Genomic DNA, 19,698 nt, shown 5'->3' on the forward strand with positions numbered 1-19,698 from the left:
TACCTTGTGAACAGCTTGGGTGGATTCTTCATTGCTAGGAACTTTCAAATGAGGGCTGGATGCTTCTTTTAGAGATACACTTTAGTTCAAACAAGAATTTGAGGAAGTCTTGGAAAATGCACTCCATAATAGAGGAGGCCAAAACACTGTTTTCTTCTGTCTTCTGAGTCAGACTAGAGGAATTTACACTTGAGCAGTTAAATTTGTCTCACAAACAGAAGCCTCATGCATTTTGGACACTTCGGAACACAAGATACAGTTGGGAACTGTATGGCTACACTATACAGCTGCCTGCAAGGAATTAACACAGAGATAAAGGAAGTGTAAAACCATGTAGGCAGGAGCCCCTATTTCTGTCCCAAGAATGGAGAGAAAGCAAGCAGTAACAGCACGCTACAGCCTACCACATGCCAGAAATTTTGCATTTTGAGGATCCTCAGCTCATGTCTGCTGAGGACTCTGCTCCTCTCAGACTTTTGCGTTATCAGAAAGATAAAGAAGCAATTCAGCTTTTTGTCCTCAGTGAAATAAAGATGAGCAGGCCTGATATCCTGTAGAAAGACTTCACAGCGTAAGTAAAAAATTGAGCCAGAAGAGATGGAAACACAGTGTTGGTGGAAAAATGTACTGCTTTAGTTGTACCTACACCCCGTCAGGAGAACATGGGTTGCAAACAGTGAGTTTGCACTCTCAGGGAACAAAAAGACCTCCATTGATGGCACTCCCCTTCGGATGTAAAGCAATATGGTTCAAGTCATCGTTCTGCCTAGTTCAAAGAGAAAACCTGAAACAGAATTTCCTGTACCTTACTTTGTGACAGCACCCCAAGCCATGACACTGCTGGGTGTTTTGGGAATGCCCAGTTCTCACTATAAGTTTGACCTTTGAAGAAAAGACGAACACATTTTGAAAAAAACATGTTTTATTGAAAATCTGCAATACAGATTTAGTTGATGAGCATTCTCCTCCAAGAGAGGGACTAGATTTTTTCACTCAAGTAATCCTTCTGGTAACAAACTATCCATACCCTTCACAATTCAGACCTTATGCATATCTGGCTGGCAGATTAAGCAAGTGTAGGAGTTCATCCCGCACAGACGGTGAGCACAATGTACAGTCATCACATAAAAGTAACAGTTAAGAAACTGAAAAATTCTTCCAGGTTTTCATGACAGATCTATGGCAATGGTCATGCACTGCTATATATTTTTAGAGCCCTGCACAGGTCACTCTGTGTCAGGCTCCTCCCAGAAATCCTTTAATTTGTATATACTGTTAAAGCTCACGTGTCACTCTTTAGTAAGAAATCATAGTATCACTTCTGGATCTGCACTTTCCCACACGGAGAACGTGGCCTTGTGGAAATAAGCAAAGCATGATTTGGAATCAAGGACTTGGCAGTTCAACAGCACTAGACCAAGCCATATACTTTTCAGCTATATACTTTACTTGATTCATATTTCACAGTCTGTTTGTGTAAAGATTTAACAAAAAGGTCATATTTTATAACAGGTCTCTTAGGCTACTGTATTCAAAGCTGACAATAAACTCGAAAGGTACAGAAAAGGTTTACATTCCAACTAGAGCAGAAGAACTTCAAATGTATGTAGCAACAGTAATCAAAAATACTAATGTTTATTAAACCTCAATAGAAAAACAGCAGTCTGTCTGAGCCATGAAGATACCCTGATTGCTAACTGTCAGCAGCAACTAAGTCCCAGCAGACCATCTCGTTGACTTTTTCAGCTGTGCCAGGTGTCTTTAGCCTGACTTGTCTTGCCACTTTTACTTTAAAAGAACCCTCTAAATTCACTGTTACTTGTTTCCAATTAAAGAGGCTAATGTTTCTGCTCCACTGGACCACTTCCAGACCCCTGCCCAGAATCAACATCTATTCTGGTCCTAACACAGTCAACCAATTTTCCTCAAAAGAGCACCAGGGCTATACTGTTTTATTAAATTGCAGCCAAGAAAGGGAAGTCCTTATTGTTTAAAGCTTTACTAGAACTTCTAGGAATAAAGGCAGCTAAGAGAAACTGAACAGAAAAATAGTTGACAATGTATCTGTCATTAGGGGCCTTCAAAATCCTTTCTCACAAACCTTGAAGCAAAATTTGTCAGTGATACAGTTCCTATGGGGCTTTACCTATCTTAAGAGTTCTGGAGTGATTTTTCTAGTTCAGCAAAAACCGTTTAAATCTGGACTGACACCCAGTAGATTTCTAACCAGCTGTTGGACGTTATTCCCAGATTTATCAAATACATAATTTATTCAAATCAACCATTTGAAATGCCCATCAGCAGTAAGCGTACACACTTCAGCTCACTCTTGGTGTTGTCAGGAAAAAACATACATGGTGCTGAAAGGACTATGAGAGAGTTTTAGCAGCTAGATGTTCCCTAAGTCAAAGTGTTCTGCGAGGCCAGTTTTTCCATTCCCTTTACTCCGAGAAGGATGGAGATCAAACAGTAAAAAAATAAATTCTTTACTGTAAGGATGGTCAAACAGTGGAACAGGCTTCCCAGAGAAAATCTCTATGATGGGGCTGATACACCATGCTTGAAATATTAAAAAAGATATTTGGATAACACCCTCATCAACATGCTTTAGCTTTCACTTAGCCCTCAAGCAGTTAGGCAGTTTGACTCTATGACCTCTGAAGGTCCCTTCAGAGTAATAACACAGAATCACTTAAGAAGTCATTGGTGTACTCACTCATCATAAACAGCTAGAATTCAACTTCTTTTTTCTTACCTCCTTTCATCTCTAGAAAAAGCCTAAATCCACCATTGTGTTTTCTAGGATAACAATCACTTCCTATTAACACATTCTGAACTTCCTATTCCCCTCTATAATTGATAGATAGAATAAGAATGCTAAGAAAAATAGAAAAGATATCCTATGTATTTTCCCACACCACACCTGTAAACCTATTAAAGGTATCAGATCAATGGAACCGCCTCCTACTCCTTCCTCTCAAAAGCACTTATCTTCTGGAATTCTTACACAAATGGCACGAGGTCCCACCATATCTATCCACCCAACAATTTCTCCTCCACATGAGATATCCACAGCATTTCTTTTCATCAATTTTTCCCCTAAAAGGGGTGAAACCTCTTGCAAGAGGGAAATCCCTTGCACCTTTTCTACTGAGTGTATTTTAGGAAGTCTACAACAGCATTCTCCACAGCCTTCTCTAATCTTGATTCCCAAAGGCATCAGAAAATGAAGGGGTGTAACCACAAACTAGCAAGAGTTCTATTATAATTTCAAGTACCTTTTTGAAGAATCTGAAGTGAAGCGATCAGAGCATCAAAATAACCAATGATCTACATGGCACAGTGTTTGGAAAGCATTTTCAAGTGGAAATGAACACACTATAAGCATACTAGATTTCTTAGCCTTCATAGGGAGAGACACTCTTAGTTCATAGACTGCCTCTGGTAAAAAAACATACAAACCCTTTTTACTGGAGGGACTGACACAAGTGTCCAGATAAACTGACATCTGTACAATAGCTTTTGCAACTGACTACTGTAGATGTCTGCTAATAACACTGAATAAGATGTTAGGCCTTAACTACATTTCATGTCAAGCAGGCTAGGGATGAGATACATTTTTGTGGAGGAAAATAATTTTAATTTCAAATTCAAGCAGATAAAACTATAGTAAGATATTTGAAATTTCAAGTTGGCATCTTTTTATATAGTTATTTTTAAATACACACATTCACTAAATTTCTCTCAATAACAAAAAAAGGAGGGAAGGGAGATGGTAGGACTTGTTTTACCGTGAGCCAATATGCCCCTTTTCCTCTCACTTCTCTCCTTTTTTTCCATTCTTAGCAATTGATTTCACAGATTCACAGAATTGTAAGGGCTGGAAGTGACCTCTAGGGATCATCTAGTCCAACTCCCTGCTAAAGTAGGCTAACTACACCAGGTTCCACAGGTAGGCATCCAGGTGGGTCTTAAACATCTCCAGAGAAGGTGGCTTCACATCTCTCTGAGCAGCCCATTCCAGTGCTCCGTCACTGTTACCATGAAGAAATTTCTATGCACATTTGAGTAAAACTTCCTATGCTTCAGTTTGTGGCCATTCCCCCTTGTCCTGTTGCCACTGCTGAAAAGAGTCTGGCCTCATCCCTTTGTCTCTTGCACCTTCATAGACACTGATAAAATCCCCTCTCAATCTTCTTTTTTCAAGGCTGAACAGAGATAGGCGGCTCAGCCTTTCCTCAGAAGAGAGGTGCTCCAGGCCCTTTGCCATCTTTGTGGCCCTCTACGGGACTCCTTCCAGCAGATCCCTGTCTTTTCTGTACTGGGGAGCCCAGAACTGGACACAGTACTCCAGGTAAGGATTTACCAGGGCAGAGTAGAGGGGGAAGATCATCTCCCTTGACCTGCTGGTCATGCTCTTTTTAAGGCACCTGAGGATGCCATTGGCATTCCTGGCCACCAGGGCACACTGCTGGCTCATGGCCAACCTGTCGTCCACCAGGACACCCAGGTCCCTCTCTGCAGATCTCCTTTCCAGCAGGTCACCCCCAACCTGTAGTGGTGCATGCAGTTATTACTCCCTAGGTGCAAGACTCTACACTTGCTCTTGTTAAACCTAACCTGGTTCATCTCTGCCCAACTCTTCAGCCTGTTCAGGTCTCGCTGGCACAGCCTTCTGGTGAATCAGACATTCCTCCTAGCTTCGTATCATCAGCAAATTTGCTGAGCATGGACATTATCCCCTCATCAGCATCACTGATGAAGATGTTGAACAAGACTGGAACAATTTCACAGCAAAAAAAAAAAAAAGGAGTTCAGCCTTACAAACATAAGATATACACATAAAATAACCTTTTAAGTAGTCTTGTCAAATTAACCCTGGTGAACAAGTATCTTCCTTGCACCATGTTTAAAAACACCTCTGCATTCTACCAAAAAAATCCAAAGCCACTTTCCCTGTACACTTTTTAGTCACTAATGGGTAGTGCAAATAAATACAGCTTTGAAACAAACACTTGCAGTGCAAGCCTTGCAATTCTCATTCACTCATCTTTACAGATCAAAATCCAACGTATGCTCATCAAAAATCAAGTCACTGGGCTCCTAAGACTCGTCACTTTGGTCATAGATTGCAATAAATACAGAATGCTGCTTCACTACAAGCAGATCTCCACTAATTCAAAACAATTGTAACCCCAAAAGCAAGACTCTCTGTCAACAGTCAGCAGTCTGATATCACCCCACCAAGCTAAGCTTCTTCTCCTCATACCTACTCTCTTCATCATCTACTTGCAAATGGTGACAGCCCAATACTGAGGACTGTTTTGCTGTGCCACTCTCAGAACTGACTATCTGAAGATGGAAATAGGAAGAAACTTGCTTGCATAATTCTGCAAATGACTGTCTTCTCACAGCAAGAATGGGAACATGCCAGCAGAGCACATCCAAGCTTCTGAAGTTCAAGAAAGTACAGAGTTAGTATGAAGTTCAAGGTCACACTTGAGTAGTGAGTATTCATCTTGTCAAGATCCCACTGTGCTGTCCCAGTCCCATGACTGGCTGTAAAGACAAGTTGTAAATGGCATGCCACCTTGCATATATTGGACTCAGTATGATCAAATAAAAGCTTGAGACAGGAAATAGGAGGCACAGGAATAAATTAACAGCTATGTACCATTTTACTACAAGTTTGGATAAGTGGAATCTCCAAGGTTGCTATTAGCTTTATCTGAACCTGTTAGAGATGCTTCTAGCTCTGCCCATGACTGTGGAGCATTGTTCTTTATTGCCTCTATGAAAAGTTGTGTTTGTTGCTTCAGCCTGTCCAGCTCAGCTTGAGTCACCTGGTTCTGATGAATGAGCTCCTTGGTTTTCAAAGTGATCTCCAGCAATCCTGACCTGCGTAGCACAACGAGTGTATTCTGAAAACGTCTGCACTTACTTTGCTGTTGCAAAAGCAGCTCAGGGGTAGTGCAAGTCTCTTCTGGTATCAATGGCAGGCTCCACACCGCAGACTGCATTGTAGTTTGTGCTTCACTCTCATTCTCATGAGGAGCGCACTTTGCCGTCTGTAAAGTTCCAAAAGGCAAGAGAGAAGCCAAACCTGGAACTTTTGGAGTGTCAGCAGAAACACAGTGGAAACCAGGAAGAGTTGACACTTTTCCAGTTGTCATCAAACTTGAAGAACTTTGCTGGTTAGAATCCTGAGAAGCCTTAAAGCTTACTGGTAGGTGGGAAAAAGGACTAGTAGACAAACCTGTGCTCCTTGATACAGGAGAAGTATCCATTTTAGATGCTTCTGTGCAGAGTCGTTTACGGCAACTGGTTTCCTGACGTTCCTCTAGATCGAAGGAGTGATCTCTTTTGCAGGGCTGTGGTGCTATTTTGGGGTAAGAGTTCAGGATGGGCAGGTAGTTAGTGGAATCATTTCTCTTTTTCCCAACAGGATGAGGGTTAATGGGAGGTGGGATTGATGGGTGAAGAAATACCAGCTGTGGCTGAGCTGGAATCACTTCAAAGGATGGCTGGACAGTCCAAGACTGAAGCTGGGATGAACTCCCCTGAGAAGCATAAATGGGGAAAAACACAATTCTTACAGCAGTCCTATTGATAAGGATTAAAAAACCTTAAGCAGAACAGTTGGATTACATCATTTCTTCATAACTGATGCATGCTACACAATATAACATATTGTGAACAGCTTATTATCAAACTCATTCTTCTCTTCTCTGACAACAGAACCTCACACTAGAATCAAAGCTGAAAACCATATGTAGAGAATATATTTTAAAACAATTCAATTTATACACACCTTCCCTAATAAGAATTAGTGCATGCTGTAAAATTACACATCATACAGTGCTAGTGTAAAATTATTACTGCACTTGAGGCTAAACATATACAGAACATATACAAACATATATAAACATATACAGAAAACTTGAAAAACATACTTGAAAAATTCTGATTATGAAATATTCCGGAAGAGTCAAAGACAGCACAGACATTTCAGGAGCAATTTAGACTCCCACTCTGTTGAAATGCAGCAACTCTAATCCTGTCATTTCTATTCTTATAGCAAGCTTTTGAAATGGTTATTTAACACAGACATTATTTAACATAGCTGTTCAGTAAGTCTTGCAATCATAAGTACAATGCATGGTTGCAATAAATTTAAAACCATGAAGTTGGAAAAGAAGAAAAAATAATGACTATCAATCAAGTCAAGCAAATCTGCCTGTTCTAAGCCCCAAACAGTTTAATTTCACATCTTTGAAGAAATTCTGTGCACTGATATGCCTTAAAAGCATTATATTTCAAGAAAAGTGTTCAAGTTTTTACATCTTTCCTCTGCAATATAGGCAGGGTAATACATCAATTTCTACAAGACATCACCTCTTCCTTCACAAATACACTAAGAGGGAACTTCATGAGATCTCCTGTTCAGAAAGCACACCTGCTTTCTCTTGACATATCAAATGGTCTAGTAAAAAGTAATATTTCTTTCAGGAAAAAAAAAAAAAAAAGAGCCAAAAAAACCTTCACTTCCTCTGATACAATATATTCTCAGCTGTTTTTTCAATTTCTATGGTCAACTATTTGGAATATGACTGGAGGCCTGCTGAGGGCACTGGTTTTAGCAGCACTACAAGATTTCATCCTTTTTTGTGCTACTCTGACTCATCTGAAATTCAACCTCTTTTCTTCAGTCTCAGAATGCTTAAACTGGCAAATGCTAACATGTTTAGCTTAAGTCCACTCCTGTCAACAGAGGACTTGACAAATGTGGGCATCATCCACTGATTCAGAAACTGAGACTTGGCAATGAGATTCAGTTACAAACTCTGACACTGAGTCAGTGGGCAAGATGCCCTGTAGTAGTTGACATTATTTCCCTATTTCACAGACAAAATAACACATTCAAAAGAAAGGTACCCAGAGAAATTAAGAGTGGGGAAGTACATAAACACCATGGCTATATAAACATTACACAGTACATGAAACCTTAAGGAGCAAGGCTTTGGAGTCAGAAGTTGTAATTTACTGTATGCTTGTACAGTACCTAGCATAGTGGAGCCCCAAATTCATTGACGCCTAAAGAACTGTGATAATAGCCTACCATGCTCTTGTTTTTATCCCCTACTCCCATCTCCACTATTCACTTCCTTGTCCTTCCCACTCAGATTGTATTCTGCTCTTATTCTCATACACAAATGTTTCATTTTTAGTAGAGAAGGAGACATTTAATTTTACAAATTCTGCAGTCAATTTTTAAAGAAAGATAACCTTCTGCAGATACCAGTGTTATTCACCCAAAAAGCCTTCCCACTCATTATGAACTTCTACAAACTTTACCTCAGCACTACTGTATTCCAGGGAATTAATTCCCGCTTTGTTTTTTTTAGTAACAATGTTAGCTGTTTATACTCTGAAATGAGGACAGCAGGTAAACAGCACTAAGGAGGAACACAGAGGTTCTAAGACAGAAGGGTGATGCTGACTGAGACTGAAACAGATACACTGTGGTAACTGGGAACACTGCCTTTTTTTTTTATGTTTTTTTTTTTGGTCCAGGGAACCTAACTGAGAACTGTGATGAATAGAGCACATTAATAAGATGACCAGCATGACCACCTGATGTAACTAGAACCTGTGGAAGAGCTAGAAAGACACTCCATCATTCTGACCTCGTCTGTATGCTTTTACTTATTTAAATGAACAATTTTCAATGTAACATGGCTGTCCTTATCCATAAATAATTAGATTTAAATGTTATGAACAGCTCAAGTTAACAAAGTCTGGTAATTTTGTCTATGTCTTCCTCCCTGCTTTTGTTTTCCTTTTGCTATACTGTCAACATTCAAGTTATGTGTATTATATGGCTACTTATTCTACAGCTCCCAGCTTGCCTCTTCCCTGCTACAAGAGAACCTGGACATTTGTTTGTGTTTTGCATCACATGTGTTCTGTCTGCACATCTAAGAACATAGCTATAAAACATATATATGTCTATATGTGCTTCTCATCAAGATAAAGCACAATGCTCAGATGAGAACCACATCCCCCTACAAATTCATAACCTGCTAAATTATTGGAACAGGTTACCCAGGGAACTGTTGGAGTTATTGCCCCCAGAGGTGTTTCAGAAAGATGCAGATGTGGCACTTAGGGACACAGTTTAGTGGGCACGGTGGTGATGGATAAACAGCTGGACTAGATGGTCTTGGAGATCTTTTCCAACCTTAACGATTCTATGAAATGGTAGCAAAAGCCCACCCCTATGCTAGCTCTGACACACACTATTTGAGTTTAACAGATTTTGCTCCTATTCAAAACAGATTCAGTATAAAAGAATTAAGTTCTATATTCTTTTTTCTTCACTCTCACAGTATGCTCGTAAGTATTCTAATAATAAGAAAGGCTGAAGTACTTATGCCTTGTTTAGGAACACAAGTAGAAGAAGCCTAACAGCATAGCAATACTTCAGACTTCTAGCTCTTGCACCTTCTGTCACAATACAGAATTTTTCAATGTCACACAGAAGTGCTGGAGGAACAACACATAATATGATACTGGAAGACACAAACATGGAATGTAACTGTTGCAATGTGAGACGTGTTATGTAATTAAGAAAAAAGCTGCTCAAATAAATATACTGAAACTAATTTTAGATACGTATTTAATTTGTTCATTTATAACTTTCTAGATGAAGGCTTCACATTGCATATAAAGCACTTCTGGAATCTAAGAAGTGGAAAGCAAAAGCAATCATCCTACTCCTTTGTCTAAACTGAACAAAAAAGAAATTATCAGCTTGTGAATGGAAAAATACTTATTTAGGTTTGATCTTTGGTGTCATTTGAATAACATTATAAAGATCTATTATTGCAGATCCCTTTGAGACAAAGAGCAGATGCAACACAGCTTCTGTATTTCATCTTTTTCCCCCTAGTGGTTTTAGATGTCCCTCAAATGAAGGGGTTGTTACTAACAAAGCTTTACAAATTACCACTTTCTGGACTGCAACAACTTCATACAATCTTTTTTGAAAGGAAAATATAGAAAAGATTTTTGCAGTATTTTCTGATATATTATTTTTTTCCTTACCTGCTTTACTAGAACATTTTTCATTACAACCATAGGAGAAAGTGCAGGAAAAGAGCTGCTCGTGGTCACGGGGCATGGCCAAGGCCCATCCTCTGCATTCCAACACAATGCATTCAGGACATCCTCAGAGTCAGTATGCTCCATAGCACTTAGGCACTCTGAACTGCCATCTGCCAAATGTAGAATTCAGCTGTTAATTGTTTCACATGTAGCGTGCTTGTTGTTTCCTTCCTGTTCTACTATTCTCTTCCCTTTTAATCAAGCCATAGCAGATAATAGTTTAATTTCATTATACCAATAAAATTAGATCTTTTGTGACAGCTGTCAAATAACCTCTATTTATTCTAAGATTTCGTATTTCAGGATAGCCCTCATGCAGACACTGTCTCCACAAAAAATCTTTTTATCTTTGTTTGTCTGTATTCAGTTTCCAAGGGATGACAGACTACCACAGAGTCAGCTCTGAAGACTGTTACACTGTTACACAAAAGAACTACCAGATTCAGGTCCCTGCTGCAGTCTTCTGCATTTTTCAATCTTCCATCTACAAACCAGGTATGCACAGCAGCTCCCATAAAAACAATGGTAAAGGGAAACTTTATATGGTGTTGTTGATTATTAAAACAGAACATCCTGTCTAAATTTTGCTGATGTCACAAGAACTACTGTTTTATCAGGCTCTCATGACAATCCAGTCAAATTGCAAGGCATTACATGACATATATATCCAATAGTTCATTGATTGCTGCAAAGAACATTCTCCCATTCCCACTTCTAGACTCTGAAGAATAAAGGATTCCTCCATTCAGTTCTTTGTAAGGCACATTTCTATATTCCCATGCCACTAAAATTCACATGGATAAGCTACAGAACACTCCAAAAATTTTCATAGTAGGAGAACTTTTCAACCTGGCTTAGATATAAAGACCCCACCACGCAACAACCAGACACAAACTGCAAGGGGCTGGAGTCAGATTTATCTAGCAACACCAGCAGTCTGAAAACAGGAAGAAGAAAAAAAAGGAAAGTAGCACAGTCTTTTTCTAAACCTGAGTATCCGGAGTCCTTGTCGGATTCAGTTGCTGCCATGTTGAAGTGATGGTTCAAGCTCTTCATTTCCTTCAGTTTGCCCAATGTTTTCTTGAGGGTGTCAATACACGTCTATTTTGTCTCCATGCTTCCACAGTGCTGGTGGCCGTCTTCAACAGCTTTTCCATTGAGGAACTGCAAAACCAATTAAGAAAAGAACAGAGACTTCCTCAAGTCAAAACATCTAACAGTATGAATCAAAAGTGGCTAGGCATGTCCTCACAGAAATCTTGTTATCAAAGAGCACGGGTCGGCCAGACTTACTGTATGACCTGAAGTAGAATCATTCCATACTTAAAACCACTGGTACACAGTAGATTCATTTTGGGAGCACAGAACATATTTCTAACTTTGTTAAGAATTCTGATAGATGAGGCAATAACACATTACTGTACCCACAAATGTTAGTAAATACCATCATAGAATTGTTAAGGCTGGAAAAGACCACTAAGACTATCTAGTCCCTATCTAGTTCCACCATCCTGATATCAGCACCATGCCCCCTAAACCACATCCCTATAGATGAATGTAATTTCTTGAACTGGCAAAAGAGCCCAGCTCTACTGGATGTCTCCAAAGATCAGCACCATGGTTAACCAAGATAAAAAGCAGACATATAGTGTACAGTTGTTATCTGTAATTAAATCAAATCTCCTCCGAGTGAAATGGAAGTCGCTCATCTCTTTCAACACTGCCAGTAGATTAATTGGAGACTTTCAGAAGCAGCTCAAATGACTCAAAGAGTGAAATGTAAATAGACAACTAACATATCAGAGCCACTTCTCTACCTACAAAGGCAAAACAAGCTAAAAGCTATTCATAAGCTTTTTTTCCTCCCCAAGAATTAAAGTTGCTCAGGCTACATCAGTCTCCCAAACAGCTATTCTAGAAGCTGGATTGCAAATAAATCAGCCATGCTCGGTGAAGCCCACACAACAAATTTTGCTGAAACTGCACATTAAATAACAGTGCTGAGATACCAGAGTTGTTGCCTGTACAGGTAGGAAAAATGCTCAACAGAAGAAAACTTTGTCACTAGGCTGCCTCATTTCTACTTTTGCTTTCAGTCACACCCACTGACCTGCTGCCAGAACGATGGAAAAGCAACCTAGGTGCTATCCCTGCTCTGTGTATCACTCCTAGAATCATCTGGTAGGTCTTATCGAGGAATCACAGTCAGGAAATCCAGTAATTACTGGTGTTTTCAATCAGTTATCAGTATACACATTGTAATCCCTATGAATTTTAACTGGATTAAAAGCTATGAATACAACCCTGCTTCCTTGTCTCTATCACTTAACAGAACAGCACAACTGAATGTTCATGGCACGGACAAATCTTAAATGGAGGAACTGAATCCAAGCTTCTGTTACTCATCCTTCTCCAAAGCAGACATTAGTTAAGTAAGAAAGCACTGTGTATGGATGCCAGTCTCCAGAAATTAGAACCGGACACAACAGGAGAGCCATAAATATGAGAAACACAAGCACCCCTTCTGGCAGCCAGGCACCCTGAGTTGGAAGGGACTCACAAGGATCACACAGCCCAGCTCCTGGCTCCTCACAACACCATCCAAAACTGAAACCTTACATCTGAGAATGCTGTCCCAACACTCCAACTCCAGGAGCCTGGAGCCGTGACCATTACACGGAGCCCACCCCACAGCCGACCACTCTCCGGGGCAGAACCTTTTTCTGGTACCCAGTCCGCGTCCCCCCGCAAGACGCAGCTCCAGGCCGTTCCCTCAGGTCTCACCGAGGGAAGCTTTGAGAGCTGCTGGCCTATCTTCCCTTATGGAGATAACTGAGAGGCATCCGCCCGCAAGTAGCGCTCGGGACGGCATGCGCCGGGTCACCTCCCGCCGACTCCCGGGACTCCTCCTCACACCGCCGCGCTCTCCCTGCCGCCTGCCTTCCCGGCACCTCGCCGGCGGGCAGGGCCAGGCCGGGCTGTCCCGCAACCCGGCGGGACGAGAGGTCCAGCGCAGCTGCGGCGAGGCGGGGCCGGTCCTCGCCGAGATCGGGCCGCCCCGAGCACAGCGCTCATACCGCGCCCGCAGCGGTAACGCACACCGGGCCGTAACTCCCCTCACCTGGCTGCCCGCAGCCCCGGCGCCACCCGCTCCGCGCGTGCGCGGCACCGCCGCCTCGAAGCACGAACCTCCCCGCCGGCCTAGCCGGGTCCGCCCCGGAAAGGGAAAGTGACCCGGCCGCTCGGTGCGCATGCGCACGGCCGTCTGCTCGCGCCCTCTGCCGGTGGGGCGGGTGCAGTGCGCGTGCCTGGCCTTTTGGGCGGGAAAAGCGGTGGGTGCTTCGTGGTGCGTCTGAGGCGGGAATCACCTCAGCCTGAAGTTCACGGGCCCTCAAGCAGAAGCTGGTGTGTGTGGGGGGGAGTAAGGAACTGTAGATGAGCAGTTGTGACTATGCGTGGGGCTTGCCAGGGAAAAAGGCACACTGAGGTGCTGCCTGAAAAGCACTCACGAGGTCCACCACGCTGCCGTCGGGGAAATGCTGGAGAAGAGAATCTTCGCTAAAAAAAGCATGAGTAGTTTTGCTTCACGCAGCAGGTATGCAAGTGGGTGAAGCTGCCTGGCCTGGATGCTTGAGGTGGTCAGGCAGGTGATGAGAGCCAGGATTCTGGAGTGCTGCTGAAGTTCCCAAATGCTGTGAACAGTATATATTCATCTAGATCACTTACATTCAGGCTTTTCTAGTGCCTGTTGTGCTCTGAGCAAGAGAGGTAGTGTATGCACAGCCACACAGCAAACAAGGCAGCACCGGAGGTCTGAAAGTGGAGTCGCAGAGAGGGAAAACATGGAAAGGAATGTGTGGATTTGCTTTCCATGAACTGCAGAAAACTGAGAGCAAATGAGAAGGAGGAGGTGGGTCTTCTACATCAGTGACTACAGCAAGAATAGATGTTCTTTCTTTAAGGACTCTGTAAATGCTGCCAGCACCCAGAAGTCTATGAAGATATTTCGCGTTTGGAGATGAAAGGCAATTTCATGAGAGAAAACAAAAGGGATGTATGGAAGGGCTGAGCAGTGACCATGATTTCCCTGAATAGTAGTACGTAAAAGAAATGCTTCCATTGTAATGGTGGTCTTGGTTAAAGAACCTGATACACAGTTATTAAAATGATCAACGGGATCTAATAAGTTCCTGAATGGAAAAGAAAGGAATCTTTAATCTCAGCCCTCTCTTGCAAATAACCTGCCATGTACAAAGCAAATCAAAATGTCTGGGGCTGTGTGAAATGACACTGTCATTCTGAAAACCTGACGCAGAATGGGATTTCATTCCCACCAATTCAAAGTGCTGTGAAAGAACTGTAGTTACACATACTGCTAGAATGCATTTTTGAGTATTTAAATACCAGATCAGTCTCCGAGTACATCTAAACAGTACTGTGAGATGTGTGATATCTAGGCTGTGGATTTGGATCCCTTACCATTTTGGAGTTTTGGATTCTGAGGAAAAGCATGCTAAGAATGCTGTTACATCATGATATTTGCTTAGGCATGGTGCTGATTGCCATATTCCCAGAAACAACCCTCGCTGATCTCCGTGCAGACCAGATTTTTCAGAGTATGGAGTGCCCATGGGTTATCTCTGAAAGCAACTCACCAGAGAGCAACAGACCTGTATCTGGGAAAGAAACCCGCCCTTCAGTTGGCCCGATTCAGAACATTTGTACTGTCTGACACCACTCTTTCATTCAAGAAACAACAGGTAGGAGAACTGAACTACTGTCCTGTTCATGGAGAAGTTTTATTTCATAGGCAAGGTAAACCTCTGTATGAAATGAATTTTATCACTTGAATTTTCCCTGCATTCAGTTGAGTTATACCTTAGATATAAATTGAGCATTATCACCTGAATTCTCTGTGTTCTATTTCCTTGTTATTTAATCTGTGTGTCTTTAATAATTTATAGAATTTTCCCTTTCTTATTGCCTGGTCTTTCATTGATCCAGAGTCTCATTTGCTGTGTGCTTTCAGTGATTACTGTCAGTGACAACAGGATGTTTTCCTTTTCCATTATGCTGCACTGTGGTTTGTTTGTTTATTCTCAAGGTGAACATGTTGGCAAGTGAGTGTTAGCTTTTCATTCACTGGCTTGTTTAGTTTGGTCATGCAACAGGAAAAGAGTGGAAAGAGGATGGGTAAAGTATGACTGCATGTTTGCTCAGTTTAGGTATTTCAGCATTTAATTTTAATCTCTTTTTCCAGGAAAAGATGTAGAATTAGTCTTTGACGACTAAAGCAAGTATTTATCCAATGACGCAATTAATAGGTCTTGTGTGGTTGCTGAACAGTTATAGGTGGTGATATTTGGAATTCATATATGCTTACGTAAGAAATAATCTTTTGTCCTAACACAGTAGAAAGAAATGGTTGGCAAACTCTGAAAGTGAAGCATAGCCCGGTCAGAGGAAGAACACAGTTTTGTAATACATTGTCTGAACTGGAGAGGCCAGGAGGTGTTTGAAAGCAACAGATACTCAATCTTTTTTCTTTATACACTCACTGATTTATTTTGCTGTCACTGGCAAAATGCACTTCAATAGGCATTGCATTGAAATAGATTGCAAATAAATAGCTCAATACATGCCATTCGATTGAACCAAACCTAACTTCGGTATTTGATGCGGATATGTTGGTTGCTTTTATTATTAGTTTCTGTAATTTTAATAGATTAAATGAAGAATATTGTTGAAATGCTGCATCTAAGTTTTTGTCAGTCTTAACCAAAGAATGGACGCAGATATAAAGTAGTTGCTTCACATTTCATCTTGATTGGCACCAAATCTCAAATGTGTTTCCTCTTATATTTGTGTCATGTGTGTTGTTAGACCTTAGAGCATTATTAAACCTCCAGGTCTGTTTAAAAAGACATTCCACATATGGGTTTTGTTAATGATTAATATTTTATTTAATACTTATTAAAGCACTGACAAGATACATTGTGGTCCGCTATTCTGACCAAAAGTTTTCATAGGTCATAGAATTCCATCCAGCAGTTTGTTTAACAAGATTTTTCACCAGATAAGTTGTTTTGCACTTGTTTGTTTTTCTTCTACATTTCAACTTCATGCAGCAATGCTTTCATTTCAAAATACATACCTTTCAGCTTCAGGTGTCTATCTGTGACTATATTATTAACATAAATGCCTCCAAATTAAGGGAAAGGACCATAAAGGTTTTTTCACAACAGATGCATAGCAGAGAGAGTGCACCATGAATAAAACATGCACCTTTGATGCTATTTACTCTCCTCTGTACTGTGTTTATGTTGGAGGTTAACAAAGGTTGCTGTAGTATTACCTTTCACCTTTGGGAAGCTATATAAAAGAGCAACCCAGGGACTGGTTTTAGTCAGGGTGGCATTGGACCATTTTAGCAGTTTGAAGTAGTTTGGAAGGCAGCATGCCCTTTCACAGCCTTCAGCAGAGTCTTTCTCTTTTCTGTGTCTCCAGTGCATTCATGGAAGGCTGCAAAGCTGTCATGGGGTATACATTGTAAGCAGTGAGATTTCCTCATTATACTGTTATCTTCTGAGGAAAGAATATACAGGATTTACACTATTGCCATAAAAGAGGTACTGCCTACTCCATGGAAAGGTGGCTATCATATTCGACTGGAGATAAGAGTTATTGGAGTTTAGAGTTGCTTTGGGTTGAGTTGTTTTGGTGTGAGTGTTCACAAATGTAGATCCTGCTGAGGTAATCTTTACTGACTCTTTAACTCTGATCGTAAATAGTTCAATGTCTTCATTTTTCTAGCTACATCTTTATGTTGTGAACCAGAGAATGATGCTAAGCATCTTCACATTCTTAATTGCTTTCTGCATTGCTGCATTATTTCTACTAACCACTGGGTGTCGTGGGTCTCTGGATTACAGTAGACAGGAAAGGTCAAACTTCGTCCAATCAAGGAGCGTGGACTTATTATTTCAGAATGAAAAGAGCTTTCTTTAATTTACATAGAATAACAGTCAATATTTCTAAATCTTACCTTAAAACAGTGTTTATACAGCAAGGACAACAAATACAGCAGCCTAATTCTCTACTTGGCTTTGATTTATTTCCAATAGCTTTTACCCTGTCCACCGAATGGCAAACTGTTAGGTGGAAAAATGCCTAAGATGTCAATAGGAAATTAAAGATAATCTGGTAATGTAAATGAGTAATGTAGCAGAATTAATGCTACACCAAATCTGTAATTTCATAAGGGATGAGAAGAGCATGTAACTATATTTGAGAATATTATTTTGATAAGGATTTTGGCCTGTTACTTCCTGTCATTTTTAAAAGCAAATGAGAAGGCAAGAACTCATTATTTAATGTGCAAGGATGTTGCAAAATGTTCCTCATGCAGATGAGAAATTTGAACATGATCATTCAGTATATAATGTTTGCCACTGCATATTAAGGGAATATTTTTTGCACATAGAATCATTAGATGCTCTGCAGCTTCATCTAGTCAGCAGCGACACTGTGTGATGCAGTAACACTGATGTAACCGTGTGTTGTGCCTCATAGTGCAGGTAGATGAACCAAAGATATAGACTGGACATGTGCTTCCCAAGAAGCTCAGCTTTTGTGCCTTTTGTGACTCAGCTCCCTGTATAGCCTTTATGTTAGATGACTGAATGCAGTTGTTATGCATGGGTTTGTTTAGTAATGCAGTGACTGGGATTTTGCTTGTAAAGTGTGTGAATTTACTATAGACATTTAAAAGACGAATGTAGAACTGGCTCCTGATTCCCAGGGTAAAGTATGTTTCCTTGTAGGGGATCCATTTTACCTTTAGCTTAAAAATCTGTACTGCACAGGACTGCCAAAGTGAAACACTGAACCGTTTGTGTCCAAGACTACGGAGAGCAAATCTGTAGGAGCAGATCAAGCTAAAACTGCTGAGTGCTGTTTTTTCCAACGCCATGTCAATAGTATAGCCAAATCTGAATGAATTTTTATGAGACTAGAAGAAGGCAGTGCCTTGATTACAGTACTTCACAGATCTTCAGGCCAGCTTTCAATAGTAATCAACTGTAGCAGCTCCTCTGAAGAGGTCCTGTACCTCACAGGAGGTCTGTATCAACCTGAACATGCTTTTAGTTTGGAATCATTTATGAACCTAACTGATCCTAATGAGTATCTTTGCCAGCTTCCGTCTTTAGGGAGAAAGAAACTAAGAAAGAGTTCTGATTTCAAGTGAGATAGCAGAATGGGCAGGAGATAGCAATTCATTTTCTAAGTCATGTGCAAGGCTGATTTGTGCTGTTGTGCTGAACTCAGGAGGTGCTGTAGGGGAATGTCCACTTTTAAAAATGAGGCCATTTATTTGCGTGTCTTTGGGAAAAGAAACAGCTCCTAGACGCTTTTCTGACAGTATTTGCCTTGCAGACTGTATTGATTTAATGAGAATAAAGCCTTTACAGCAAATATGTCACCATTGCTGCGATGTTCGCTGAAAAATTACCTAAACATTTTATTTTGACTTCAGCAGTAGTAGGTGCAATGTTAATCGCTACAACACAAAACTGAAAAGAAATGCAAACCAAACCTGTCGATGCTCTGTTTTGCTGTTTTGAATTCAAATAAAGTTACTGGTTTGGGTCAAAACTTCCGAAATCTTGGAGTTTCCAGAGAGGTGGAAACGCGCTTGTTCTTAAATTAGAATGAATATGGCCCTGTAAAATTACCGCCTTCTGGAACTGTTGTAAAACTGTGATCGAATTCCTCACGAGTTACAGTGATCAGATATAGTGGAGGCTTGCGGAGTGGGAGTAGTAATACCTGAAAAATACAAATTTCTGATTCTAAGATAATTTGTGTGATTTTATTTGATTTGCCCTTCTGTAATGTTTTCATTTGTTTCACTCCTTGGTGGAATGAAGTAGCACTGAAACTAAATGTTTGTATGTTCCTGCAGACCATAGAGAGAAACCTGCAATGAAATATGTGAAATGGCAAGCATAGCCAGGCTGTCGCACTCTTGACCAGTTCTGCTGTGCCAACAGATACTTTGCTTCAGTAGGGCAAAAGCAAAGGATACTAAGGACAGTAGAATATTTTGCAGATGTTTATGGCATTTGGGCATTTGTGGCTCCAGGGCTAGCGCTTTATTGATGTAAGATTGAATTAGATTGTTCAGTTTGCCAAGGGCAGAGAAAATTATATCCAATCAGGGAAGATGACTTTTCATTTTTGCAGAAAATTCTCCACACGATGGCAGTAAAATACCTCCAGAATTCAGAGGTGCCTTATGTTTCACTTTCAAAACCCAAAGGGAAAAACAACCCTAGATGAAGAACTGAGTATGTGACTGGGCTTTTGGATTTCTTATTTTCTGTTGGTAGTCCTTAAATCCCCCAGATGGTTTTCCAGACAGCAAGGCTACAGGCTTTCTGGCACAAGGAGAGCAGGTCACCCATCACGTTGTATTAGGGCACAGTGTCACTCTCAGGCACGACTTCAGAAGATATTTTTAGATGCTTA

At 40.8% G+C, this 19,698-nt stretch overlaps 1 protein-coding gene across 2 annotated transcripts; it reads right to left on the reverse strand.

Moving 5' to 3' along the window:
• Window positions 1–914: 914 nt before the first annotated feature.
• Window positions 915–13,386, reverse strand: CIPC (CLOCK interacting pacemaker). Of its 2 annotated transcripts, none has more exons than XM_072338892.1 (4): window positions 13,289–13,386; window positions 11,157–11,331; window positions 10,108–10,277; window positions 915–6,560 (listed from the first exon to the last, which is right to left on the reverse strand). In XM_072338892.1, the coding sequence occupies exons 2-4, from the start codon at window positions 11,221–11,223 to the stop codon at window positions 5,682–5,684; spliced, it is 1,116 nt and encodes a 371-aa protein (XP_072194993.1). In that variant the 5' UTR covers window positions 11,224–11,331; window positions 13,289–13,386; the 3' UTR covers window positions 915–5,681. The 2 variants fall into 2 exon arrangements, with proteins under 2 accessions (XP_072194993.1, XP_072194994.1); XM_072338893.1 differs by lacking the exon at window positions 13,289–13,386 and adding an exon at window positions 12,952–13,076.
• Between the last annotated feature and the right edge of the window lie 6,312 nt (window positions 13,387–19,698).

The sequence above is a fragment of the Excalfactoria chinensis genome, chromosome 5 (genome assembly GCF_039878825.1).
Source record: "Excalfactoria chinensis isolate bCotChi1 chromosome 5, bCotChi1.hap2, whole genome shotgun sequence".
Taxonomy (NCBI): Eukaryota; Metazoa; Chordata; class Aves; order Galliformes; family Phasianidae; genus Excalfactoria; species Excalfactoria chinensis.

Coding starts and splice junctions, on each gene's coding strand:
- CIPC (XM_072338892.1), bottom strand. CDS start 11,223: ATGAAGAGCTTGAACCATCACTTCAACATGGCAGCAACTGAATCCGAC. Junction 10,278..11,156: donor CAAGGACTCCGGATACTCAG/GTTTAGAAAAAG, acceptor TACATTTGGCAG/ATGGCAGTTCAGAGTGCCTA. Junction 6,561..10,107: donor AAAATGTTCTAGTAAAGCAG/GTAAGGAAAAAA, acceptor TATGCTTCTCAG/GGGAGTTCATCCCAGCTTCA.